The sequence below is a fragment of the Salmo salar genome, unplaced genomic scaffold (assembly GCF_905237065.1).
Source record: "Salmo salar unplaced genomic scaffold, Ssal_v3.1, whole genome shotgun sequence".
Lineage (NCBI taxonomy): Eukaryota > Metazoa > Chordata > Actinopteri > Salmoniformes > Salmonidae > Salmo > Salmo salar.
The window spans coordinates 142,501-170,000 of NW_025547656.1; the positions used below are offsets into that span (position 1 = coordinate 142,501).

At 52.6% G+C, this 27,500-nt stretch overlaps 1 protein-coding gene across 1 annotated transcript in view; it reads right to left on the reverse strand.

Moving 5' to 3' along the window:
• The window catches only part of LOC106593976 (protein flightless-1 homolog), a gene marked incomplete at its 5' end in the record, with an annotated part of 87,624 nt that overhangs the window by 19,399 nt on the left and 40,725 nt on the right, over positions 1-27,500 (reverse strand). Inside the window, 9 exon segments of the mRNA XM_045711486.1 lie at positions 5,574-5,728; positions 7,158-7,374; positions 7,856-7,995; positions 12,461-12,550; positions 14,439-14,537; positions 21,004-21,195; positions 21,664-21,768; positions 24,739-24,910; positions 27,094-27,177. Of these exon segments, the coding sequence (XP_045567442.1) occupies positions 5,574-5,728; positions 7,158-7,374; positions 7,856-7,995; positions 12,461-12,550; positions 14,439-14,537; positions 21,004-21,195; positions 21,664-21,768; positions 24,739-24,910; positions 27,094-27,177 (1,254 nt within the window).

Here is a 27,500-nt window from a genome sequence, read left to right on the forward strand (position 1 = left end):
AGGGGGAGGAGGGTACCTGGTACAGAGAGCGCTGCCATTGGTGCGTATGTGGTAGAGGGGGAGGAGGGTACCTGGTACAGAGAGCGCTGCCATTGGTGCGTATGTGGTAGAGGGGGAGGAGGGTACCTGGTACAGAGAGCGCTGCCATTGGTGCGTATGTGGTAGAGGGGGAGGAGGGTACCTGGTACAGAGAGCGCTGCCATTGGTGCGTATGTGGTAGAGGGGGGAGGAGGGTACCTGGTACAGAGAGCGCTGCCATTGGTGCGTATGTGGTAGAGGGGGAGGAGGGTACCTGGTACAGAGAGCGCTGCCATTGGTGCGTATGTGGTAGAGGGGGAGGAGGGTACCTGGTACAGAGAGCGCTGCCATTGGTGCGTATGTGGTAGAGGGGGAGGAGGGTACCTGGTACAGAGAGCGCTGCCATTGGTGCGTATGTGGTAGAGGGGGAGGAGGGTACCTGGTACAGAGAGCGCTGCCATTGGTGCGTATGTGGTAGAGGGGGAGGAGGGTACCTGGTACAGAGAGCGCTGCCATTGGTGCGTATGTGGTAGAGGGGGAGGAGGGTACCTGGTACAGAGAGCGCTGCCATTGGTGCGTATGTGGTAGAGGGGGAGGAGGGTACCTGGTACAGAGAGCGCTGCCATTGGTGCGTATGTGGTAGAGGGGGGAGGAGGGTACCTGGTACAGAGAGCGCTGCCATTGGTGCGTATGTGGTAGAGGGGGGAGGAGGGTACCTGGTACAGAGAGCGCTGCCATTGGTGCGTATGTGGTAGAGGGGGAGGAGGGTACCTGGTACAGAGAGCGCTGCCATTGGTGCGTATGTGGTAGAGGGGGAGGAGGGTACCTGGTACAGAGAGCGCTGCCATTGGTGCGTATGTGGTAGAGGGGGAGGAGGGTACCTGGTACAGAGAGCGCTGCCATTGGTGCGTATGTGGTAGAGGGGGAGGAGGGTACCTGGTACAGAGAGCGCTGCCATTGGTGCGTATGTGGTAGAGGGGGAGGAGGGTACCTGGTACAGAGAGCGCTGCCATTGGTGCGTATGTGGTAGAGGGGAGGAGGGTACCTGGTACAGAGAGCGCTGCCATTGGTGCGTATGTGGTAGAGGGGGGAGGAGGGTACCTGGTACAGAGAGCGCTGCCATTGGTGCGTATGTGGTAGAGGGGGAGGAGGGTACCTGGTACAGAGAGCGCTGCCATTGGTGCGTATGTGGTAGAGGGGGGAGGAGGGTACCTGGTACAGAGAGCGCTGCCATTGGTGCGTATGTGGTAGAGGGGGAGGAGGGTACCTGGTACAGAGAGCGCTGCCATTGGTGCGTATGTGGTAGAGGGGAGGAGGGTACCTGGTACAGAGAGCGCTGCCATTGGTGCGTATGTGGTAGAGGGGGAGGAGGGTACCTGGTACAGAGAGCGCTGCCATTGGTGCGTATGTGGTAGAGGGGGAGGAGGGTACCTGGTACAGAGAGCGCTGCCATTGGTGCGTATGTGGTAGAGGGGGGAGGAGGGTACCTGGTACAGAGAGCGCTGCCATTGGTGCGTATGTGGTAGAGGGGGAGGAGGGTACCTGGTACAGAGAGCGCTGCCATTGGTGCGTATGTGGTAGAGGGGGAGGAGGGTACCTGGTACAGAGAGCGCTGCCATTGGTGCGTATGTGGTAGAGGGGGAGGAGGGTACCTGGTACAGAGAGCGCTGCCATTGGTGCGTATGTGGTAGAGGGGGAGGAGGGTACCTGGTACAGAGAGCGCTGCCATTGGTGCGTATGTGGTGAGAGGGGGAGGAGGGTACCTGGTACAGAGAGCGCTGCCATTGGTGCGTATGTGGTAGAGGGGGGAGGAGGGTACCTGGTACAGAGAGCGCTGCCATTGGTGCGTATGTGGTAGAGGGGGAGGAGGGTACCTGGTACAGAGAGCGCTGCCATTGGTGCGTATGTGGTAGAGGGGAGGAGGGTACCTGGTACAGAGAGCGCTGCCATTGGTGCGTATGTGGTAGAGGGGGAGGAGGGTACCTGGTACAGAGAGCGCTGCCATTGGTGCGTATGTGGTAGAGGGGGAGGAGGGTACCTGGTACAGAGAGCGCTGCCATTGGTGCGTATGTGGTAGAGGGGGAGGAGGGTACCTGGTACAGAGAGCGCTGCCATTGGTGCGTATGTGGTAGAGGGGGAGGAGGGTACCTGGTACAGAGAGCGCTGCCATTGGTGCGTATGTGGTAGAGGGGGAGGAGGGTACCTGGTACAGAGAGCGCTGCCATTGGTGCGTATGTGGTAGAGGGGGAGGAGGGTACCTGGTACAGAGAGCGCTGCCATTGGTGCGTATGTGGTAGAGGGGAGGAGGGTACCTGGTACAGAGAGCGCTGCCATTGGTGCGTATGTGGTAGAGGGGGAGGAGGGTACCTGGTACAGAGAGCGCTGCCATTGGTGCGTATGTGGTAGAGGGGGAGGAGGGTACCTGGTACAGAGAGCGCTGCCATTGGTGCGTATGTGGTAGAGGGGGAGGAGGGTACCTGGTACAGAGAGCGCTGCCATTGGTGCGTATGTGGTAGAGGGGGAGGAGGGTACCTGGTACAGAGAGCGCTGCCATTGGTGCGTATGTGGTAGAGGGGGAGGAGGGTACCTGGTACAGAGAGCGCTGCCATTGGTGCGTATGTGGTAGAGGGGAGGAGGGTACCTGGTACAGAGAGCGCTGCCATTGGTGCGTATGTGGTAGAGGGGGAGGAGGGTACCTGGTACAGAGAGCGCTGCCATTGGTGCGTATGTGGTAGAGGGGGAGGAGGGTACCTGGTACAGAGAGCGCTGCCATTGGTGCGTATGTGGTAGAGGGGGAGGAGGGTACCTGGTACAGAGAGCGCTGCCATTGGTGCGTATGTGGTAGAGGGGGAGGAGGGTACCTGGTACAGAGAGCGCTGCCATTGGTGCGTATGTGGTAGAGGGGGAGGAGGGTACCTGGTACAGAGAGCGCTGCCATTGGTGCGTATGTGGTAGAGGGGGAGGAGGGTACCTGGTACAGAGAGCGCTGCCATTGGTGCGTATGTGGTAGAGGGGGAGGAGGGTACCTGGTACAGAGAGCGCTGCCATTGGTGCGTATGTGGTAGAGGGGGAGGAGGGTACCTGGTACAGAGAGCGCTGCCATTGGTGCGTATGTGGTAGAGGGGGAGGAGGGTACCTGGTACAGAGAGCGCTGCCATTGGTGCGTATGTGGTAGAGGGGGAGGAGGGTACCTGGTACAGAGAGCGCTGCCATTGGTGCGTATGTGGTAGAGGGGGAGGAGGGTACCTGGTACAGAGAGCGCTGCCATTGGTGCGTATGTGGTAGAGGGGAGGAGGGTACCTGGTACAGAGAGCGCTGCCATTGGTGCGTATGTGGTAGAGGGGGAGGAGGGTACCTGGTACAGAGAGCGCTGCCATTGGTGCGTATGTGGTAGAGGGGGGAGGAGGGTACCTGGTACAGAGAGCGCTGCCATTGGTGCGTATGTGGTAGAGGGGGGAGGAGGGTACCTGGTACAGAGAGCGCTGCCATTGGTGCGTATGTGGTAGAGGGGGAGGAGGGTACCTGGTACAGAGAGCGCTGCCATTGGTGCGTATGTGGTAGAGGGGGAGGAGGGTACCTGGTACAGAGAGCGCTGCCATTGGTGCGTATGTGGTAGAGGGGGAGGAGGGTACCTGGTACAGAGAGCGCTGCCATTGGTGCGTATGTGGTAGAGGGGGAGGAGGGTACCTGGTACAGAGAGCGCTGCCATTGGTGCGTATGTGGTAGAGGGGGAGGAGGGTACCTGGTACAGAGAGCGCTGCCATTGGTGCGTATGTGGTAGAGGGGGAGGAGGGTACCTGGTACAGAGAGCGCTGCCATTGGTGCGTATGTGGTAGAGGGGAGGAGGGTACCTGGTACAGAGAGCGCTGCCATTGGTGCGTATGTGGTAGAGGGGGAGGAGGGTACCTGGTACAGAGAGCGCTGCCATTGGTGCGTATGTGGTAGAGGGGGAGGAGGGTACCTGGTACAGAGAGCGCTGCCATTGGTGCGTATGTGGTAGAGGGGGAGGAGGGTACCTGGTACAGAGAGCGCTGCCATTGGTGCGTATGTGGTAGAGGGGGAGGAGGGTACCTGGTACAGAGAGCGCTGCCATTGGTGCGTATGTGGTAGAGGGGGAGGAGGGTACCTGGTACAGAGAGCGCTGCCATTGGTGCGTATGTGGTAGAGGGGGAGGAGGGTACCTGGTACAGAGAGCGCTGCCATTGGTGCGTATGTGGTAGAGGGGGAGGAGGGTACCTGGTACAGAGAGCGCTGCCATTGGTGCGTATGTGGTAGAGGGGGGAGGAGGGTACCTGGTACAGAGAGCGCTGCCATTGGTGCGTATGTGGTAGAGGGGAGGAGGGTACCTGGTACAGAGAGCGCTGCCATTGGTGCGTATGTGGTAGAGGGGAGGAGGGTACCTGGTACAGAGAGCGCTGCCATTGGTGCGTATGTGGTAGAGGGGGGAGGAGGGTACCTGGTACAGAGAGCGCTGCCATTGGTGCGTATGTGGTAGAGGGGGGAGGGTACCTGGTACAGAGAGCGCTGCCATTGGTGCGTATGTGGTAGAGGGGGAGGAGGGTACCTGGTACAGAGAGCGCTGCCATTGGTGCGTATGTGGTAGAGGGGGGAGGAGGGTACCTGGTACAGAGAGCGCTGCCATTGGTGCGTATGTGGTAGAGGGGGAGGAGGGTACCTGGTACAGAGAGCGCTGCCATTGGTGCGTATGTGGTAGAGGGGGAGGAGGGTACCTGGTACAGAGAGCGCTGCCATTGGTGCGTATGTGGTAGAGGGGGAGGAGGGTACCTGGTACAGAGAGCGCTGCCATTGGTGCGTATGTGGTAGAGGGGGAGGAGGGTACCTGGTACAGAGAGCGCTGCCATTGGTGCGTATGTGGTAGAGGGGGAGGAGGGTACCTGGTACAGAGAGCGCTGCCATTGGTGCGTATGTGGTAGAGGGGGAGGAGGGTACCTGGTACAGAGAGCGCTGCCATTGGTGCGTATGTGGTAGAGGGGGAGGAGGGTACCTGGTACAGAGAGCGCTGCCATTGGTGCGTATGTGGTAGAGGGGGAGGAGGGTACCTGGTACAGAGAGCGCTGCCATTGGTGCGTATGTGGTAGAGGGGGAGGAGGGTACCTGGTACAGAGAGCGCTGCCATTGGTGCGTATGTGGTAGAGGGGGGAGGAGGGTACCTGGTACAGAGAGCGCTGCCATTGGTGCGTATGTGGTAGAGGGGGAGGAGGGTACCTGGTACAGAGAGCGCTGCCATTGGTGCGTATGTGGTAGAGGGGGAGGAGGGTACCTGGTACAGAGAGCGCTGCCATTGGTGCGTATGTGGTAGAGGGGGAGGAGGGTACCTGGTACAGAGAGCGCTGCCATTGGTGCGTATGTGGTAGAGGGGGAGGAGGGTACCTGGTACAGAGAGCGCTGCCATTGGTGCGTATGTGGTAGAGGGGGGAGGAGGGTACCTGGTACAGAGAGCGCTGCCATTGGTGCGTATGTGGTAGAGGGGGAGGAGGGTACCTGGTACAGAGAGCGCTGCCATTGGTGCGTATGTGGTAGAAGGGGGAGGGTACCTGGTACAGAGAGCGCTGCCATTGGTGCGTATGTGGTAGAGGCGGGGCTGAGCCGCATCGATCTTCTGTTTCCTCTTTCCTTTATGAACGATGAACTTCCTCTTGAAGTGAGACAGGAACTTAAGATTCTCCTGCTGCTGGGTCATACGGACCACCTACAGAGGACAAAACATTAGGACCAGCTACAGAGGACAAAACATTAGGACCAGCTACAGAGGACAAAACATTAGGACCAGCTACAGAGGACAAAACATTAGGACCAGCTACAGAGGACAAAACGTTAGGACCAGCTACAGAGGACAAAACGTTAGGACCAGCTACAGAGGACAAAACGTTAGGACCAGCTACAGAGGACAAAACATTAGGACCAGCTACAGAGGACAAAACGTTAGGACCAGCTACAGAGGACAAAACGTTAGGACCAGCTACAGAGGACAAAACATTAGGACCAGCTACAGAGGACAAAACATTAGGACCAGCTACAGAGGACAAAACATTAGGACCAGCTACAGAGGACAAAACATTAGGACCAGCTACAGAGGACAAAACATTAGGACCAGCTACAGAGGACAAAACATTAGGACCAGCTACAGAGGACAAAACATTAGGACCAGCTACAGAGGACAAAACATTAGGACCAGCTACAGAGGACAAAACATTAGGACCAGCTACAGAGGACAAAACATTAAGAACACCTACAGAGGACAAAACTTTAGGACCAGCTACAGAAGACAAAACATTAGGACCAGCTACAGAGGACAAAACATTAAGACCAGCTACAGAGGACAAAACATTAAGAACACCTACAGAGGACAAAACATTAAGAACACCTACAGAGGACAAAACATTAAGAACACCTACAGAGGACAAAACATTAGGACCAGCTACAGAGGACAAAACATTAGGACCAGCTACAGAGGACAAAACATTAGGACCAGCTACAGAGGACAAAACATTAGGACCAGCTACAGAGGACAAAACATTAGGACCAGCTACAGAGGACAAAACGTTAGGACCAGCTACAGAGGACAAAACATTAAGAACACCTACAGAGGACAAAACATTAGGACCAGCTACAGAGGACAAAACGTTAGGACCAGCTACAGAGGACAAAACATTAGGACCAGCTACAGAGGACAAAACATTAGGACCAGCTACAGAGGACAAAACATTAGGACCAGCTACAGAGGACAAAACATTAGGACCAGCTACAGAGGACAAAACATTAGGACCAGCTACAGAGGACAAAACATTAGGAACCTCCAGTTTCCCAGGGAAGAGGGATGTCTAGTCCTGCTCTGTCTGTCTGTCTGTCTGTCTGTCTGTCTGTCTGTCTGTCTGTCTGTACCTCCAATTTCCCGGGGAAGAGGGATGTCTAGTCCTACTCTGTCTGTCTGTCTGTCTGTCTGTCTGTCTGTCTGTCTGTCTGTCTGTCTGTCTGTCTGTCTGTCTGTCCCTCCAATTTCCCGGGGAAGAGGGATGTCTAGTCCTACTCTGTCTGTCTGTCTGTCTGTCTGTCTGTCTGTCTGTCTGTCTGTCTGTCTGTCTGTCTGTCTGTCTGTCTGTCTGTCTGTCTGTCTGTACCTCCAATTTCCCGGGGAAGAGACTCTCAAACTTCTTCTGCAGAGAGAAGGTGAAGGTGAGCCAGCCCATGTTAGAGGCCTGCCTGCCCTGCCAGAAATACACAACACACTGGAAGTCTTCCTCCACCCTCTCCTCCTCCTCTTCCTCTCCTCCGTGGTGGCCGGGTCTCTCCTTCTTCTCCTCGTCGTCGTCGTCGTATTCTACCGGCACCCAGTACCTACACACACACACACACACACACACACACACACACACACAGACACACACACACACACACACACACACACACACAGAGACACACACAGAGACACACACACACACAGAGACACACACACACACAATTGGCGTCAACATTAGTATGTCCGCAGTCCTCCTACAGTCCCGAGATAGACCCACAGTCCTGTGTCTGTGTGTGTGTGTGTGTGTGTGTGTGTGTGTGTGTGTGTGTGTGTGTGTGTATCCAGTGTGTGTGTGTGTGTGTGTGTGTGTGTGTGTGTGTGTGTGTGTGTGTGTGTGTCTCTGTGTGTGTGTGTGTGTGTATGTGTGTGTGTGTGTGTGTGTGTGTGTGTGTGTGTGTGTGTGTGTGTGTGTGTGTGTATGTGGTGTGTGTGTGTGTCTCTGTGTGTGTGTGTCTCTGTGTGTGTGTGTCTCTGTGTGTGTGTGTCTCTGTGTGTGTGTGTGTGTGTGTGTGTGTGTACCTGCAGAGGAAGACGTAACAGTCCTGTGTGTGGAAGTGTCCAAACTCCTCCTCTGGCAGACGAGCAAACTTCTTTCCCTCCAAAACGAATCCCTCCATTCCATCCAGATCCCCATTCCACTCCTCCATCATCTGCTCTGCCTGGAGAGGGGAGGGGAGGAGGGAGGAGGGGAGAGGGGAGGGAGGAGGGGAGAGGGAGGGAGGAGGGGAGAGGGAGGGAGGAGGGGAGAGGAGGGAGGAGGGGAGAGGAGGGAGGAGGGGAGAGGGGAGAGGGAGGAGGGGAGAGGGAGGGAGGAGGGAGGAGGGGAGAGGGAGGGAGGAGGGAGGAGGGGAGGAGGGAGGAGGGGAGAGGGAGGGAGGAGGGGAGAGGGAGGGAGGAGGGGAGAGGGGAGGGAGGAGGAGAGAGGGGAGAGGAGGAGGGAGGGAGGAGGGGAGAGGGAGGAGGAGGAGGGAGGGAGGAGGGAGGAGGAGGGAGGGAGGGGAGAGGGGAGGGAGGAGGGGAGAGGAGGGAGGAGGGGAGAGGGGAGGGAGGAGGGGAGAGGAGGGAGGAGGGGAGAGGGAGGGAGGAGGGGAGAGGGAGGAGAGGAGAGGGAGGAGGGGAGAGGGAGGAGGAGGGAGAGGGAGGAGGAGGGGAGAGGAGGGAGGAGGGAGAGGGGAGGGAGAGGAGAGGGAGGAGGAGAGAGGAGGGAGAGGGAGAGGAGGGAGGAGGGGAGAGGGAGGAGGGAGGAGGGGAGAGGGAGGGAGGAGGGGAGGAGGGAGGAGGGGAGAGGGAGGGAGGAGGAGAGGGAGAGAGGAGGAGGGAGGGAGGGGGAGGAGGGGAGGAGGGAGAGGGGAGGGAGGAGGGAGAGAGGAGGGAGGGAGGGGAGAGGGGAGGGAGGAGGGGAGAGGGAGGGAGGAGGGAGAGGGAGGGAGGGAGGGGAGAGGGGAGGGAGGAGGGGAGAGGGAGGGAGGAGGGAGAGGGAGGGGAGAGGGGAGGGAGGGAGGGAGGGAGAGGGGAGGGAGGAGGGGAGAGGGGAGGGAGGAGGGGAGAAGGGGGGAGGAGGAGAGAGGGGGTAGAGGGAAGCTGAATCAACTGCCCCTACCTCCAACAGAGGCGGAATCAACTGTGAGGTGTTTACCTCAGTGAGGACCATGGGGGTTGTCTGGGTTAGGAAGAGAGCTGTTTACCTCAGTGAGGACCATGGGGGTTGTCTGGGGAGGAAGAGAGCTGTTTACCTCAGTGAGGACCATGGGGGGTTGTCTGGGGAGGAAGAGAGCTGTTTACCTCAGTGAGGGCCATGGGGGTTGTCTGGGGAGGAAGAGAGCTGTTTACCTCAGTGAGGGCCATGGGGGGTTGTCTGGGGAGGAAGAGAGCTGTTTACCTCAGTGAGGGCCATGGGGGTTGTCTGGGGAGGAAGAGAGCTGTTTACCTCAGTGAGGACCATGGGGGTTGTCTGGGTTAGGAAGAGAGCTGTTTACCTCAGTGAGGGCCATGGGGGTTGTCTGGGGAGGAAGAGAGCTGTTTACCTCAGTGAGGGCCATGGGGGTTGTCTGGGGAGGAAGAGAGCTGTTTACCTCAGTGAGGGCCATGGGGGGTTGTCTGGGTTAGGAAGAGAGCTGTTTACCTCAGTGAGGACCATGGGGGTTGTCTGGGTTAGGAAGAGAGCTGTTTACCTCAGTGAGGACCATGGGGGGTTGTCTGGGGAGGAAGAGAGCTGTTTACCTCAGTGAGGACCATGGGGGGTTGTCTGGGGAGGAAGAGAGCTGTTTACCTCAGTGAGGGCCATGGGGGGTTGTCTGGGTTAGGAAGAGAGCTGTTTACCTCAGTGAGGACCATGGGGGGTTGTCTGGGGAGGAAGAGAGCTGTTTACCTCAGTGAGGACCATGGGGGGTTGTCTGGGTTAGGAAGAGAGCTGTTTACCTCAGTGAGGACCATGGGGGGTTGTCTGGGTTAGGAAGAGAGCTGTTTACCTCAGTGAGGACCATGGGGGGTTGTCTGGGGAGGAAGAGAGCTGTTTACCTCAGTGAGGGCCATGGGGGTTGTCTGGGTTAGGAAGAGAGCTGTTTACCTCAGTGAGGACCATGGGGGGTTGTCTGGGTTAGGAAGAGAGCTGTTTACCTCAGTGAGGGCCATGGGGGTTGTCTGGGGAGGAAGAGAGCTGTTTACCTCAGTGAGGACCATGGGGGGTTGTCTGGGGAGGAAGAGAGCTGTTTACCTCAGTGAGGGCCATGGGGGGTTGTCTGGGGAGGAAGAGAGCTGTTTACCTCAGTGAGGGCCATGGGGGGGTTGTCTGGGTTAGGAAGAGAGCTGTTTACCTCAGTGAGGGCCATGGGGGGTTGTCTGGGGAGGAAGAGAGCTGTTTACCTCAGTGAGGACCATGGGGGGTTGTCTGGGGAGGAAGAGAGCTGTTTACCTCAGTGAGGGCCATGGGGGGTTGTCTGGGTTAGGAAGAGAGCTGTTTACCTCAGTGAGGGCCATGGGGGGTTGTCTGGGTTAGGAAGAGAGCTGTTTACCTCAGTGAGGGCCATGGGGGGTTGTCTGGGGAGGAAGAGAGCTGTTTACCTCAGTGAGGGCCATGGGGGGTTGTCTGGGGAGGAAGAGAGCTGTTTACCTCAGTGAGGGCCATGGGGGGTTGTCTGGGGAGGAAGAGAGCTGTTTACCTCAGTGAGGACCATGGGGGTTGTCTGGGTTAGGAAGAGAGCTGTTTACCTCAGTGAGGGCCATGGGGGGTTGTCTGGGGAGGAAGAGAGCTGTTTACCTCAGTGAGGGCCATGGGGGGTTGTCTGGGGAGGAAGAGAGCTGTTTACCTCAGTGAGGGCCATGGGGGGTTGTCTAGGTTAGGAAGAGAGCTGTTTACCTCAGTGAGGACCATGGGGGGTTGTCTGGGTTAGGAAGAGAGCTGTTTACCTCAGTGAGGACCATGGGGGGTTGTCTGGGGAGGAAGAGAGCTGTTTACCTCAGTGAGGACCATGGGGGTTGTCTGGGGAGGAAGAGAGCTGTTTACCTCAGTGAGGACCATGGGGGGTTGTCTGGGTTAGGAAGAGAGCTGTTTACCTCAGTGAGGACCATGGGGGGTTGTCTGGGGAGGAAGAGAGCTGTTTACCTCAGTGAGGGCCATGGGGGTTGTCTGGGTTAGGAAGAGAGCTGTTTACCTCAGTGAGGACCATGGGGGGTTGTCTGGGGAGGAAGAGAGCTGTTTACCTCAGTGAGGGCCATGGGGGTTGTCTGGGGAGGAAGAGAGCTGTTTACCTCAGTGACAGCCATGGGGGTTGTCTGGGAAGGAAGAGAGCTGTTTACCTCAGTGAGGGCCATGGGGGGTTGTCTGGGGAGGAAGAGAGCTGTTTACCTCAGTGAGGGCCATGGGGGGGTTGTCTGGGTTAGGAAGAGAGCTGTTTACCTCAGTGAGGACCATGGGGGGTTGTCTGGGGAGGAAGAGAGCTGTTTACCTCAGTGAGGACCATGGGGGTTGTCTGGGTTAGGAAGAGAGCTGTTTACCTCAGTGAGGACCATGGGGGTTGTCTGGGTTAGGAAGAGAGCTGTTTACCTCAGTGAGGACCATGGGGGTTGTCTGGGGAGGAAGAGAGCTGTTTACCGCAGTGAGGACCATGGGGGGTTGTCTGGGTTAGGAAGAGAGCTGTTTACCTCAGTGAGGACCATGGGGGTTGTCTGGGGAGGAAGAGAGCTGTTTACCTCAGTGAGGACCATGGGGGGTTGTCTGGGTTAGGAAGAGAGCTGTTTACCTCAGTGAGGACCATGGGGGGTTGTCTGGGGAGGAAGAGAGCTGTTTACCTCAGTGAGGGCCATGGGGGGTTGTCTGGGGAGGAAGAGCTGTTTACCTCAGTGAGGGCCATGGGGGGTTGTCTGGGAAGGAAGAGAGCTGTTTACCTCAGTGAGGGCCATGGGGGGTTGTCTGGGGAGGAAGAGAGCTGTTTACCTCAGTGAGGGCCATGGGGGGTTGTCTGGGTTAGGAAGAGAGCTGTTTACCTCAGTGAGGACCATGGGGGGTTGTCTGGGTTAGGAAGAGAGCTGTTTACCTCAGTGAGGACCATGGGGGGTTGTCTGGGGAGGAAGAGAGCTGTTTACCTCAGTGAGGACCATGGGGGTTGTCTGGGTTAGGAAGAGAGCTGTTTACCTCAGTGAGGACCATGGGGGGTTGTCTGGGTTAGGAAGAGAGCTGTTTACCTCAGTGAGGACCATGGGGGTTGTCTGGGGAGGAAGAGAGCTGTTTACCTCAGTGAGGACCATGGGGGTTGTCTGGGGAGGAAGAGAGCTGTTTACCTCAGTGAGGACCATGGGGGGTTGTCTGGGTTAGGAAGAGAGCTGTTTACCTCAGTGAGGACCATGGGGGAGTTGTCTGGGGAGGAAGAGAGCTGTTTACCTCAGTGAGGGCCATGGGGGGTTGTCTGGGGAGGAAGAGAGCTGTTTACCTCAGTGAGGACCATGGGGGGTTGTCTGGGTTAGGAAGAGAGCTGTTTACCTCAGTGAGGACCATGGGGGTTGTCTGGGTTAGGAAGAGAGCTGTTTACCTCAGTGAGGACCATGGGGGGTTGTCTGGGTTAGGAAGAGAGCTGTTTACCTCAGTGAGGACCATGGGGGGTTGTCTGGGTTAGGAAGAGAGCTGTTTACCTCAGTGAGGGCCATGGGGGGTTGTCTGGGGAGGAAGAGAGCGGTGAGGTCAGCCTTCATCTCGTCTTTCTTCTCAGCATCCTTCTTCACCTGAGACAGACAAGACAGGTCACACATTTTAAAGACTTTATTTGAATCCACCAATCAAATGTACAAAAACAGGATCCAAACATGTCAAAGAGGCCTAGACAGCTGCCCTGGGGAATTCCTGATTCTACCAGTAAGGGGCCTAGACAGCTGCCTTGGGGAATTCCTGATTCTACCAGGAAGGGGCCTAGACAGCTGCCCTGGGGAATTCCTGATTCTACCAGTAAGGGGCCTAGACAGCTGCCTTGGCGAATTCCTGATTCTACCAGGAAGGGGCCTAGACAGCTGCCCTGGGGAATTCCTGATTCTACCAGTAAGGGGCCTAGACAGCTGCCCTGGGGAATTCCTGATTCTACCAGGAAGGGGCCTAGGCAGCTGCCTTGGGGAATTCCTGATTCTACCAGTAAGGGGCCTAGACAGCTGCCTTGGGGAATTCCTGATTCTACCAGTAAGGGGCCTAGACAGCTGCCCTGGGGAATTCCTGATTCTACCAGTAAGGGGCCTAGACAGCTGCCTTGGGGAATTCCTGATTCTACCAGTAAGGGGCCTAGACAGGTGCCCTGGGGAATTCCTAATTCTACCAGTAAGGGGCCTAGACAGCTGCCTTGGGGAATTCCTGATTCTACCAGTATGGGGCCTAGACAGCTGCCTTGGGGAATTCCTGATTCTACCAGTATGGGGCCTAGACAGCTGCCCTGGGGAATTCCTGATTCTACCAGTAAGGGGCCTAGACAGCTGCCCTGGGGAATTCCTGATTCTACCAGTAAGAGGCCTAGACAGCTGCCTTGGGGAATTCCTGATTCTACCAGTAAGGGGCCTAGACAGCTGCCTTGGGGAATTCCTGAATCTACCAGGAAGAGGCCTAGACAGCTGCCCTGGGGAATTCCTGATTCTACCAGTAAGGGGCCTAGACAGCTGCCCTGGGGAATTCCTGATTCTACCAGTAAGGGGCCTAGACAGCTGCCCTGGGGAATTCCTGATTCTACCAGTAAGGGGCCTAGACAGATGCCTTGGGGTATTCCTGATTCTACCAGTAAGGGGCCTAGACAGCTGCCTTGGGGAATTCCTGATTCTACCAGGAAGGGGCCAAGACAGCTGCCCTGGGGAATTCCTGATTCTACCAGTAAGGGGCCTAGACAGCTGCCCTGGGGAATTCCTGATTCTACCAGTAAGGGGCCTAGACAGCTGCCTTGGGGAATTCCTGATTCTACCAGTAAGGGGCCTAGACAGCTGCCCTGGGGAATTCCTGATTCTACCAGTAAGGGGCCTAGACAGCTGCACTGGGGAATTCCTGATTCTACCAGTATGGGGCCTAGACAGCTGCCTTGGGGAATTCCTGATTCTACCAGTAAGGGGCCTAGACAGCTGCCCTGGGGAATTCCTGATTCTACCAGTAAGGGGCCTAGACAGCTGCCCTGGGGAATTCCTGATTCTACCAGTATGGGGCCTAGACGGCTGCCTTGGGGAATTCCTGATTTTACCAGTAAGGGGCCTAGACAGCTGCCCTGGGGAATTCCTGATTCTACCAGTAAGGGGCCTAGACAGCTGCCCTGAGGAATTCCTGATTCTACCTGGAATATGTTGGAGAGGTTTCCATTAAAGAACACCCTCTGTGTTCTGTTAGACAGGTTAGAGTTAGGGATCAGGGTTAAAGGTCAGGAGTTAAGGTCCTGGAGTCAATCACACGTCCAGGACAGCAGATGGCAGGGTTAGAGTTAGGGGTCAGGGTTAAAGGTCAGGAGTTAAGGCGCCATCAAGTAGCAAAGTAAAGGATCATTAGTAGAGCTACACTAAGCTAGTTGATAGAGGGAGCTAGCTAGCTAGGATATACCCCTACCTTCCCCTGTAGCTAGCTAGCATACACCCCTACACGACAGGTCGTGTTACTCACCTTCCCCTGTAATCCTTGCTGCTGCTCTACACTCTCAGCTGCTCTGGTGTAGTCCACCTTCAGGACATCATCCCAGTTCTGAAACTTAGACTTGAACACCTGTAGAGAGAGACAGAGAGACAGAGAGACGAGTCAACCTTCAGGACATCATTCCACTTGGAAAGGAGGGAGGAGTTAGAATGTCCTGTTAAGTCTTGTTAAGTATTTGTCTTGCTGTCGCCAAGTCATCAGAGCCCTCGCCAAGTCAGCAGAGCCCTCGCCAAGTCAGCAGAGCCCTCGCCAAGTCAGCAGAGCCCTCGCCAAGTCAGCAGAGCCCTCGCCAAGTCAGCAGAGCCCTCGCCAAGACATCAGAGCCCTCGCCAAGTCAGCAGAGCCCTCGCCAAGACATCAGAGCCCTCGCCAAGTCAGCAGAGCCCTAGGCCAAGTCAGCAGAGCCCTCGCCAAGTCAGCAGAGCTCTTGCCAAGTCAGTAGAGCTCTTGCCAAGTCATTTATATTTATCAAAATGTAATCCATTTTAAATTCAGGATGTAACAACATAATCTGGAAAAAGTCAAGGGGCCAGCATCCCGGAGTCGCCTCTTCACTGTTGACGTTGAGACTGGTGTTTTGCGGGTACTATTTAATGAAGCTGCCAGTTGAGGACTTGTATATACCACCTGTATATAGCCTCCACATTGACTCTGTACCGGTACCCCCCCTGTATATAGCCTCCACATTGACTCTGTACCGGTACCACCTGTATATAGCCTCCACATTGACTCTGTACCGGTACCCCCTGTATATAGCCTCCACATTGACTCTGTACCGGTACCACCTGTATATAGCCTCCACATTGACTCTGTACCGGTACCCCCTGTATATAGCCTCCACATTGACTCTGTACCGGTACCCCCTGTATATAGCCTCCACATTGACTCTGTACCGGTACCCCCTGTATATAGCCTCCACATTGACTCTGTACCGGTACCCCCTGTATATAGCCTCCACATTGACTCTGTACCGGTACCCCCTGTATATAGCCTCCACATTGACTCTGAACCGGTACCCCCTGTATATAGCCTCCACATTGACTCTGTACCGGTACCCCCTGTATATAGCCTCCACATTGACTCTGTACCGTAACACACTGTATATAGCCTCCACATTGACTCTGTACCGGTACCCCCTGTATATAGCCTCCACATTGACTCTGTACCGGTACCCCCCTGTATATAGCCTCCACATTGACTCTGTACCGTAACACACTGTATATAGCCTCCACATTGACTCTGTACCGGTACCCCCTGTATATAGCCTCCACATTGACTCTGTACCGGTACCCCCTGTATATAGCCTCCACATTGACTCTGTACCGTAATACCCTGTATATAGCCTCCACATTGACTCTGTACCGGTACCCCCTGTATATAGCCTGCACATTGACTCTGTACCGGTACCACCCTGTATATAGCCTCCACATTGACTCTGTACCGGTACCCCCTGTATATAGCCTCCACATTGACTCTGTACCGGTACCCCCTGTATATAGCCCCCACATTGACTCTGTACCGGTACCCCCTGTATATAGCCTCCACATTGACTCTGTACCGTAATACCCTGTATATAGTCTCCACATTGACTCTGTACCGGTACCCCCTGTATATAGCCTCCACATTGACTCTGTACCGGTACCCCCTGTACATAGCCTCCACATTGACTCTGTACCGGTACCCCCTGTATATAGCCTCCACATTGACTCTGTACCGGTACCCCCTGTATATAGCCTCCACATTGACTCTGTACCGTAACACACTGTATATAGCCTCCACATTGACTCTGTACCGGTACCCCCCTGTATATAGCCTCCACATTGACTCTGTACCGGTACCCCCTGTATATAGCCTCCACATTGACTCTGTACCGTAATACCCTGTATATAGCCTCCACATTGACTCTGTACCGGTACCCCCTGTATATAGCCTGCACATTGACTCTGTACCGGTACCACCCTGTATATAGCCTCCACATTGACTCTGTACCGGTACCCCCTGTATATAGCCTCCACATTGACTCTGTACCGGTACCCCCTGTATATAGCCCCACATTGACTCTGTACCGGTACCACCTGTATATAGCCTCCACATTGACTCTGTACCGGTACCCCCTGTATATAGCCTCCACATTGACTCTGTACCGTAATACCCTGTATATAGTCTCCACATTGACTCTGTACCGGTACCCCCTGTATATAGCCTCCACATTGACTCTGTACCGGTACCCCCTGTACATAGCCTCCACATTGACTCTGTACCGGTACCCCCCTGTATATAGCCTCCACATTGACTCTGTACCGTAACACCCTGTATATAGCCTCCACATTGACTCTGTACCGGTACCCCCTGTATATAGCCTCCACATTGACTCTGTACCGTAACACCCTGTATATAGCCTCCACATTGACTCTGTACCGGTGCCCCCTGTATATAGCCTCCACATTGACTCTGTACCGGTACCCCCTGTATATAGCCCCCACATTGACTCTGTACCGGTACCCCCTGTATATAGCCTCCACATTGACTCTGTACCGGTACCCCTGTATATAGCCTCCACATTGACTCTGTACCGGTACCCCCTGTATATAGCCTCCACATTGACTCTGTACCGGTACCACCTGTATATAGCCTCCACATTGACTCTGTACCGTAACACCCTGTATATAGCCTCCACATTGACACTGTATATAGCCTCCACATTGACTCTGTACCGGTACCCCCTGTATATAGCCTCCACATTGACTCTGTACCGGTACCCCCTGTATATAGCCTCCACATTGACTCTGTACCGTAATACCCTGTATATAGCCTCCACATTGACTCTGTACCGGTACCCCTGTATATAGCCTGCACATTGACTCTGTACCGGTACCACCCTGTATATAGCCTCCACATTGACTCTGTACCGGTACCCCCTGTATATAGCCTCCACATTGACTCTGTACCGGTACCCCTGTATATAGACCCCACATTGACTCTGTACCGGTACCCCCTGTATATAGCCTCCACATTGACTCTGTACCGTAATACCGCGTATATAGCCTCCACATTGACTCTGTACCGTAACACCCTGTATATAGCCTCCACATTGACTCTGTACCGTAATACCCTGTATATAGTCTCCACATTGACTCTGTACCGGTACACCCTGTATATAGTCTCCACATTGACTCTGTACCGGTACCCCCTGTATATAGCCTCCACATTGACTCTGTACCGGTACCACCTGTATATAGCCTCCACATTGACTCTGTACCGGTACCCCCTGTATATAGCCTCCACATTGACTCTGTACCGTAATACCCTGTATATAGTCTCCACATTGACTCTGTACCGGTACCCCCTGTATATAGCCTCCACATTGACTCTGTACCGTAATACCCTGTATATAGCCTCCACATTGACTCTGTACCGTAGCACCCTGTATATAGCCTCCACATTGACTCTGTACCGGTACCCCCTGTATATAGACCCCACATTGACTCTGTACCGGTACCCCCTGTATATAGCCTCCACATTGACTCTGTACCGTAACACCCTGTATATAGCCTCCACATTGACTCTGTACCGGTACCCCCTGTATATAGCCTCCACATTGACTCTGTACCGGTACCCCCTGTATATAGCCTCCACATTGACTCTGTACCGGTACCCCCTGTATATAGCCTCCACATTGACTCTGTACCGTAATACCCTGTATATAGTCTCCACATTGACTCTGTACCGGTACCCCCTGTATATAGCCTCCACATTGACTCTGTACCGGTACCCCCTGTACATAGCCTCCACATTGACTCTGTACCGGTACCCCCCCTGTATATAGCCTCCACATTGACTCTGTACCGTAACACCCTGTATATAGCCTCCACATTGACTCTGTACCGGTACCCCCTGTATATAGCCTCCACACTGACTCTGTACCGTAACACCCTGTATATAGCCTCCACATTGACTCTGTACCGGTGCCCCCTGTATATAGCCTCCACATTGACTCTGTACCGGTACCCCCTGTATATAGCCCCCACATTGACTCTGTACCGGTACCCCCTGTATATAGCCTCCACATTGACTCTGTACCGGTACCCCCTGTATATAGCCTCCACATTGACTCTGTACCGGTACCCCCTGTATATAGCCTCCACATTGACTCTGTACCGGTACCCCCTGTATATAGCCTCCACATTGACTCTGTACCGTAACACCCTGTATATAGCCTCCACATTGACTCTGTACCGTAACACACTGTATATAGCCTCCACATTGACTCTGTACCGGTACCCCCTGTATATAGCCTCCACATTGACTCTGTACCGGTACCCCCTGTATATAGCCTCCACATTGACTCTGTACCGTAATACCCTGTATATAGCCTCCACATTGACTCTGTACCGGTACCCCCTGTATATAGCCTGCACATTGACTCTGTACCGGTACCACCCTGTATATAGCCTCCACATTGACTCTGTACCGGTACCCCCTGTATATAGCCTCCACATTGACTCTGTACCGGTACCCCCTGTATATAGACCCCACATTGACTCTGTACCGGTACCCCCTGTATATAGCCTCCACATTGACTCTGTACCGTAATACCGCGTATATAGCCTCCACATTGACTCTGTACCGTAACACCCTGTATATAGCCTCCACATTGACTCTGTACCGTAATACCCTGTATATAGTCTCCACATTGACTCTGTACCGGTACCCCCTGTATATAGTCTCCACATTGACTCTGTACCGGTACCCCCTGTATATAGCCTCCACATTGACTCTGTACCGTAATACCCTGTATATAGTCTCCACATTGACTCTGTACCGGTACCCCCTGTATATAGCCTCCACATTGACTCTGTACCGTAGCACCCTGTATATAGCCTCCACATTGACTCTGTACCGGTACCCCCTGTATATAGACCCCACATTGACTCTGTACCGGTACCCCCTGTATATAGCCTCCACATTGACTCTGTACCGTAACACCCTGTATATAGCCTCCACATTGACTCTGTACCGGTACCCCCTGTATATAGCCTCCACATTGACTCTGTACCGGTACCCCCTGTATATAGCCTCCACATTGACTCTGTACCGTAACACCCTGTATATAGCCTCCACATTGACTCTGTACCGTAATACCCTGTATATAGCCTCCACACTGACTCTGTACCGTAATACCCTGTATATAGCCTCCACATTGACTCTGTACCGGTACCCCCTGTATATAGCCTCCACATTGACTCTGTACCGGTACCCCCTGTATATAGCCTCCACATTGACTCTGTACCGGTACCCCCCTGTATATAGCCTCCACATTGACTCTGTACCGGTACCCCCTGTATATAGCCTCCACATTGACTCTGTACCGGTACCCCCTGTATATAGCCTCCACATTGACTCTGTACCGGTACCCCCTGTATATAGCCTCCACATTGACTCTGTACCGGTACCCCCTGTATATAGCCTCCACATTGACTCTGTACCGGTACCCCCTGTATATAGCCTCCACATTGACTCTGTACCGTAATACCCTGTATATAGCCTCCACATTGCCTCTGTACCGTAATACCCTGTATATAGCCTCCACATTGCCTCTGTACCGTAATACCCTGTATATAGCCTCCACATTGACTCTGTACCGGTACCCCCCCTGTATATAGCCTCCACATTGACTCTGTACCGGTACCCCCTGTATATAGCCTCCACATTGACTCTGTACCGTAATACCCTGTATATAGCCTCCACATTGCCTCTGTACCGTAATACCCTGTATATAGCCTCCACATTGCCTCTGTACCGTAATACCCTGTATATAGCCTCCACATTGCCTCTGTACCGTACCACCCTGTATATAGCCTCCACATTGACTCTGTACCGGTACCCCCCCTGTATATAGCCTCCACATTGACTCCAGGAACAGGCCAGGAGTTACACCCTCCAGGAGGGGCATCTCTCCAGGAACAGGGCTGGAGTATAAACCTCCAGGAGGGGTATCTCTCCAGGAACAGGGCTGGAGTATAAACCTCCAGGAGGGGTATCTCTCCAGGAACAGGGCTGGAGTATAAACCTCCAGGAGGGGTATCTCTCCAGGAACAGGGTTGGAGTATAAACCTCCAGGAGGGGTATCTCTCCAGGAACAGGGTTGGAGTATAAACCCTACAGGAGGGGTATCTCTCCAGGAACAGGGCTGGAGTATAAACCTCCAGGAGGGGTATCTCTCCAGGAACAGGGTTGGAGTGTAAACCTCCAGGAGGGGTATCTCTCCAGGAACAGGGCTGGAGTATAAACCCTCCAGGAGGGGTATCTCTCCAGGAACAGGGTTGGAGTTAAAACCTCCAGGAGGGGTATCTCTCCAGGAACAGGGGTAGAGTATAAACCTCCAGGAGGGGTATCTCTCCAGGAACAGGGCTGGAGTATAAACCCCCAGGAGGGGTATCTCTCCAGGAACAGGGCTGGAGTATAAACCTCCAGGAGGGGTATCTCTCCAGGAACAGGGCTGGAGTATAAACCCTACAGGAGGAGATCTGCCTACCTGGCACTCGGTCCCCTCCAGGTTCCTGGTAACTGTAGCGTGTTTGGGCCGGTGGAGCATCGTGCAGACTTCCTGTCCCAGCTTCAGGGCTGCTGCTCTCACCAAACGAGGAGACTTCCTCCCAATCCAGATAAACACATCAGACAGACAGTCCAGGATGTACACTCCTTTAGTGTCCAGCAGGGTCTGGAGCTACAGAGACAGAGATGAGAGAGAGACAGAGACAGAGAGACAGGTAGAGGAGAGAGAGAGAGACACAGAGAGAGAGACAGGTAGAGATGAGAGAAATACAGAGAGAGAGAGACAGAGAGAGAGACAGAGAGAGAGACAGAGAGAGAGACAGAGAGAGAGACAGAGAGTGAGAGAGAGAGAGACAGAGACAGAGAGAGAGAGACAGACAGAGAGAGAGAGAGACAGAGAGAGAGAGAGACAGAGAGACAGAGAGTGAGAGAGAGAGAGACAGAGAGAGAGAGACAGAGAGAGAGAGAGAGAGTGAGACAGACAGACAGAGAGACAGACAGAGAGACAGAGGCTGATTATGACAGAGCAGGTTACATATACAGTTTAACTACGCCATAGTTACGCCATAGTTACGCCATAGTTACGCCATAGTTACGCCATAGTTACGCCATAGTTACGCCATAGTTACGCCATAGTTACCAGTCGTAGTTCCGGCAGTTTGTCCAGTTTGACGTTGCCTTTGTGTTCCACTGACAGCTTGTAGTTGATCTGAGGGAGTTCCAGATAACCCAGACCCAGACCCACCTAAACAACAACAACAACAACAACAACATTAACCCAGACCCACCTAAACAACAACAACAACAACAACATTAACCCAGACCCACCTAAACAACAACAACAACAACATTAACCCAGACCCACCTCAACAACAACAACAACAACATTAACCCAGACCCACCTAAACAACAACAACAACAACATTAACCCAGACCCACCTAAACAACAACAACAACATTAACCCAGACCCACCTAAACAACAACAACAACATTAACCCAGACCCACCTAAACAACAACAACAACATTAACCCAGACCCACCTAAACAACAACAACAACAACATTAACCCAGACCCACCTAAACAACAACAACAACAACATTAACCCAGACCCACCTAAACAACAACAACAACAACATTAACCCAGACCCACCTAAACAACAACAACAACAACATTAACCCAGACCCACCTAAACAACAACAACAACAACATTAACCCAGACCCACCTAAACAACAACAACAACAACAACATTAACCCAGACCCACCTAAACAACAACAACAACAACATTAACCCAGACCCACCTAAACAACAACAACAACAACAACATTAACCCAGACCCACCTAAACAACAACAACAACAACAACATTAACCCAGACCCACCTAAACAACAACAACAACAACAACATTAACCCAGACCCACCTAAACAACAACAACAACAACATTAACCCAGACCCACCTAAACAACAACAACAACATTAACCCAGACCCACCTAAACAACAACAACAACAACAACATTAACCCAGACCCACCTAAACAACAACAACAACAACATTAACCCAGACCCACCTAAACAACAACAACAACAACAACAACAACATTAACCCAGACCCACCTAAACAACAACAACAACAACATTAACCCAGACCCACCTAAACAACAACAACAACAACATTAACCCAGACCCACCTAAACAACAACAACAACAACAACATTAACCCAGACCCACCTCAACAACAACAACATTAACCCAGACCCACCTAAACAACAACAACAACAACAACATTAACCCAGACCCACCTAAACAACAACAACAACAACATTAACCCAGACCCACCTAAACAACAACAACAACAACATTAACCCAGACCCACCTCAACAACAACAACAACAACATTAACCCAGACCCACCTAAACAACAACAACAACAACATTAACCCAGACCCACCTAAACAACAACAACAACATTAACCCAGACCCACCTAAACAACAACAACAACAACAACAACATTAACCCAGACCCACCTAAACAACAACAACAACAACAACATTAACCCAGACCCACCTAAACAACAACAACAACAACATTAACCCAGACCCACCTAAACAACAACAACAACAACATTAACCCAGACCCACCTAAACAACAACAACAACAACAACAACATTAACCCAGACCCACCTAAACAACAACAACAACAACAACAACATTAACCCAGACCCACCTAAACAACAACAACAACAACAACATTAACCCAGACCCACCTAAACAACAACAACAACAACAACATTAACCCAGACCCACCTAAACAACAACAACAACAACATTAACCCAGACCCACCTAAACAACAACAACAACAACATTAACCCAGACCCACCTAAACAACAACAACAACAACAACATTAACCCAGACCCACCTAAACAACAACAACAACAACAACATTAACCCAGACCCACCTAAACAACAACAACAACATTAACCCAGACCCACCTAAACAACAACAACAACATTAACCCAGACCCACCTAAACAACAACAACAACAACATTAACCCAGACCCACCTAAACAACAACAACAACAACATTAACCCAGACCCACCTAAACAACAACAACAACAACAACATTAACCCAGACCCACCTAAACAACAACAACAACAACATTAACCCAGACCCACCTAAACAACAACAACAACAACATTAACCCAGACCCACCTAAACAACAACAACAACAACAACAACATTAACCCAGACCCACCTAAACAACAACAACAACATTAACCCAGACCCACCTAAACAACAACAACAACATTAACCCAGACCCACCTAAACAACAACAACAACAACAACATTAACCCAGACCCACCTAAACAACAACAACAACAACAACATTAACCCAGACCCACCTCAACAACAACAACAACAACATTAACCCAGACCCACCTAAACAACAACAACAACAACATTAACCCAGACCCACCTAAACAACAACAACAACATTAACCCAGACCCACCTAAACAACAACAACAACAACAACAACATTAACCCAGACCCACCTAAACAACAACAACAACATTAACCCAGACCCACCTAAACAACAACAACAACAACATTAACCCAGACCCACCTAAACAACAACAACAACAACAACAACATTAACCCAGACCCACAATTAGAGGTCAGGGGTCAGAGGTCAGGGGTTAGAGGTCACCTTGTATAGTTTGGGTCGTACGGGCGTGAAGTCCTCAGGGACGTGTCTGATTAGAGGTCAGGGGTTAGAGGTCAGGGGTCAGAGGTCAGGGGTCAGAGGTCACCTTGTATAGTTTGGGTCGTACGGGCGTGAAGTCCTCAGGGACGTGTCTGATTAGAGGTCAGGGGTCAGAGGTCAGGGGTCAGAGGTCAGGGGTCAGAGGTCACCTTGTATAGTTTGGGTCGTACGGGCGTGAAGTCCTCAGGGACGTGTCTGATTAGAGGTCAGGGGTCAGAGGTCACCTTGTATAGTTTGGGTCGTACGGGCGTGAAGTCCTCAGGGACGAGTCTGATTAGAGGTCAGGGGTCAGAGGTCAGGGGTCAGAGATCAGGGGTTAGAGGTCAGAGGTCAGGGGTTAGAGGTCACCTTGTATAGTTTGGGTCGTACGGGCATGAAGTCCTCAGGGACGTGTCTGATTAGAGTCCAGGGGTTAGAGGTCAGGGGTCAGAGGTCAGAGGTCACCTTGTATAGTTTGGGTCGTACGGGCGTGAAGTCCTCAGGGACGTGTCTGAGAATCTCTTCAGGTTGTCCTCCCAGAACCTCCCAGAAGATGAGAGGTTCCTGATTCTGCTGCATGGTGGTTATCTCAGCTTTCCCCTTACGTTCGTTCTTATTGATCTTCTCTGCAAACAGGCTACACACACACACACACACACACACACACACACACACACACACACACACACACACAGAGTCAGAAACACACACACACACACACACACACACACACACACACACACACACACACACACACACACACACACACACACACACACACGTCAGAAATACACACACACACAGTCAGAGACACACACACACACAGTCAGAGACACACACACGGTTAGTTACCGGGTCTTAGTGGTACCAGAGTAGTGTTGGTGTGTTAGTTACCGGGTCTTAGTGGTACCAGAGTAGTGTTGGTTAGTTACCGGGTCTTAGTGGTACCAGAGTAGTGTTGGTTAGTTACCGGGTCTTAGTGGTACCAGAGTAGTGTTGGTGTGTTAGTTACCGGGTCTTAGCGGTACCAGAGTAGTGTTGGTGTGTTAGTTACCAGGTCTTAGCGGTACCAGAGTAGTGTTGGTGTGTTAGTTACCAGGTCTTAGCGGTACCAGAGCAGTGTTGGTTAGTTACCGGGTCTTAGTGGTACCAGAGTAGTGTTGGTTAGTTACCGGGTCTTAGTGGTACCAGAGTAGTGTTGGTTAGTTACCGGGTCTTAGCGGTACCAGAGTAGTGTTGGTGTGTTAGTTACCGGGTCTTAGTGGTACCAGAGTAGTGTTGGTGTGTTAGTTACCGGGTCTTAGTGGTACCAGAGTAGTGTTGGTGGGTTAGTTACCGGGTCTTAGTGGTACCAGAGTAGTGTTGGTGTGTTAGTTACCGGGTCTTAGTGGTACCAGAGTAGTGTTGGTTAGTTACCGGGTCTTAGTGGTACCAGAGTAGTGTTGGTGTGTTAGTTACCGGGTCTTAGTGGTACCAGAGTAGTGTTGGTGTGTTAGTTACCGGGTCTTAGTGGTACCAGAGTAGTGTTGGTGTGTTAGTTACCGGGTCTTAGTGGTACCAGAGTAGTGTTGGTGTGTTAGTTACCGGGTCTTAGTGGTACCAGAGTAGTGTTGGTGTGTTAGTTACCGGGTCTTAGTGGTACCAGAGTAGTGTTGGTGTGTTAGTTACCGGGTCTTAGTGGTACCAGAGTATTGTTGGTGAGTTACCGGGTCTTAGTGGTACCAGAGTAGTGTTGGTGTGTTAGTTACCGGGTCTTAGTGGTACCAGAGTAGTGTTGGTGTGTTAGTTACCGGGTCTTAGTGGTACCAGAGTAGTGTTGGTGTGTTAGTTACCGGGTCTTAGTGGTACCAGAGTAGTGTTGGTGTGTTAGTTACCGGGTCTTAGTGGTACCAGAGTAGTGTTGGTTAGTTACCGGGTCTTAGTGGTACCAGAGTAGTGTTGGTGTGTTAGTTACCGGGTCTTAGTGGTACCAGAGTAGTGTTGGTGTGTTAGTTACCGGGTCTTAGTGGTACCAGAGTAGTGTTGGTGTGTTAGTTACCGGGTCTTAGTGGTACCAGAGTAGTGTTGGTGTGTTAGTTACCGGGTCTTAGTGGTACCAGAGTAGTGTTGGTGTGTTAGTTACCGGGTCTTAGTGGTACCAGAGTAGTGTTGGTGTGTTAGTTACCGGGTCTTAGTGGTACCAGAGTAGTGTTGGTGTGTTAGTTACCGGGTCTTAGTGGTACCAGAGTAGTGTTGGTTAGTTACCGGGTCTTAGTGGTACCAGAGTAGTGTTGGTGTGTTAGTTACCGGGTCTTAGTGGTACCAGAGTAGTGTTGGTGTGTTAGTTACCGGGTCTTAGTGGTACCAGAGTAGTGTTGGTGTGTTAGTTACCGGGTCTTAGTGGTACCAGAGTAGTGTTGGTGTGTTAGTTACCGGGTCTTAGTGGTACCAGAGTAGTGTTGGTGTGTTAGTTACCGGGTCTTAGTGGTACCAGAGTAGTGTTGGTGTGTTAGTTACCGGGTCTTAGTGGTACCAGAGTAGTGTTGGTGTGTTAGTTACCGGGTCTTAGTGGTACCAGAGTAGTGTTGGTGTGTTAGTTACCGGGTCTTAGTGGTACCAGAGTAGTGTTGGTGTGTTAGTTACCGGGTGTTAGTGGTACCAGAGTAGTGTTGGTTAGTTACCGGGTCTTAGTGGTACCAGAGTAGTGTTGGTTAGTTACCGGGTCTTAGTGGTACCAGAGTAGTGTTGGTGTGTTAGTTACCGGGTCTTAGTGGTACCAGAGTAGTGTTGGTTAGTTACCGGGTCTTAGTGGTACCAGAGTAGTGTTGGTGTGTTAGTTACCGGGCCTTAGTGGTACCGGCCAGAGTGGCGCTGGCTCCTCTCCAGATGAGGATCTCCAGACCCGTATCCACCAGGAACACAAACCTACAGGAACACAGAGCATTAGAACCACAGAACATTAGAACTACAGGAACACAGAACATTAGAACTACAGGAACACAGAACATTAGAACTACCGGAACACAGAGCATTAGAATCACAGAGCATTAGAACCACAGGAACACAGAACATTAGAACCACAGGAACACAGAGCATTAGAACCACAGGAACACAGAGCATTAGACTACAGGAACCCAGAGCATTAGAACTACAGGAACACAGAGCATTAGACCTACAGGAACACAGAGCATTAGAACTACAGGAACACAGAGCATTAGACCTACAGGAACACAGAGCATTAGAACTAC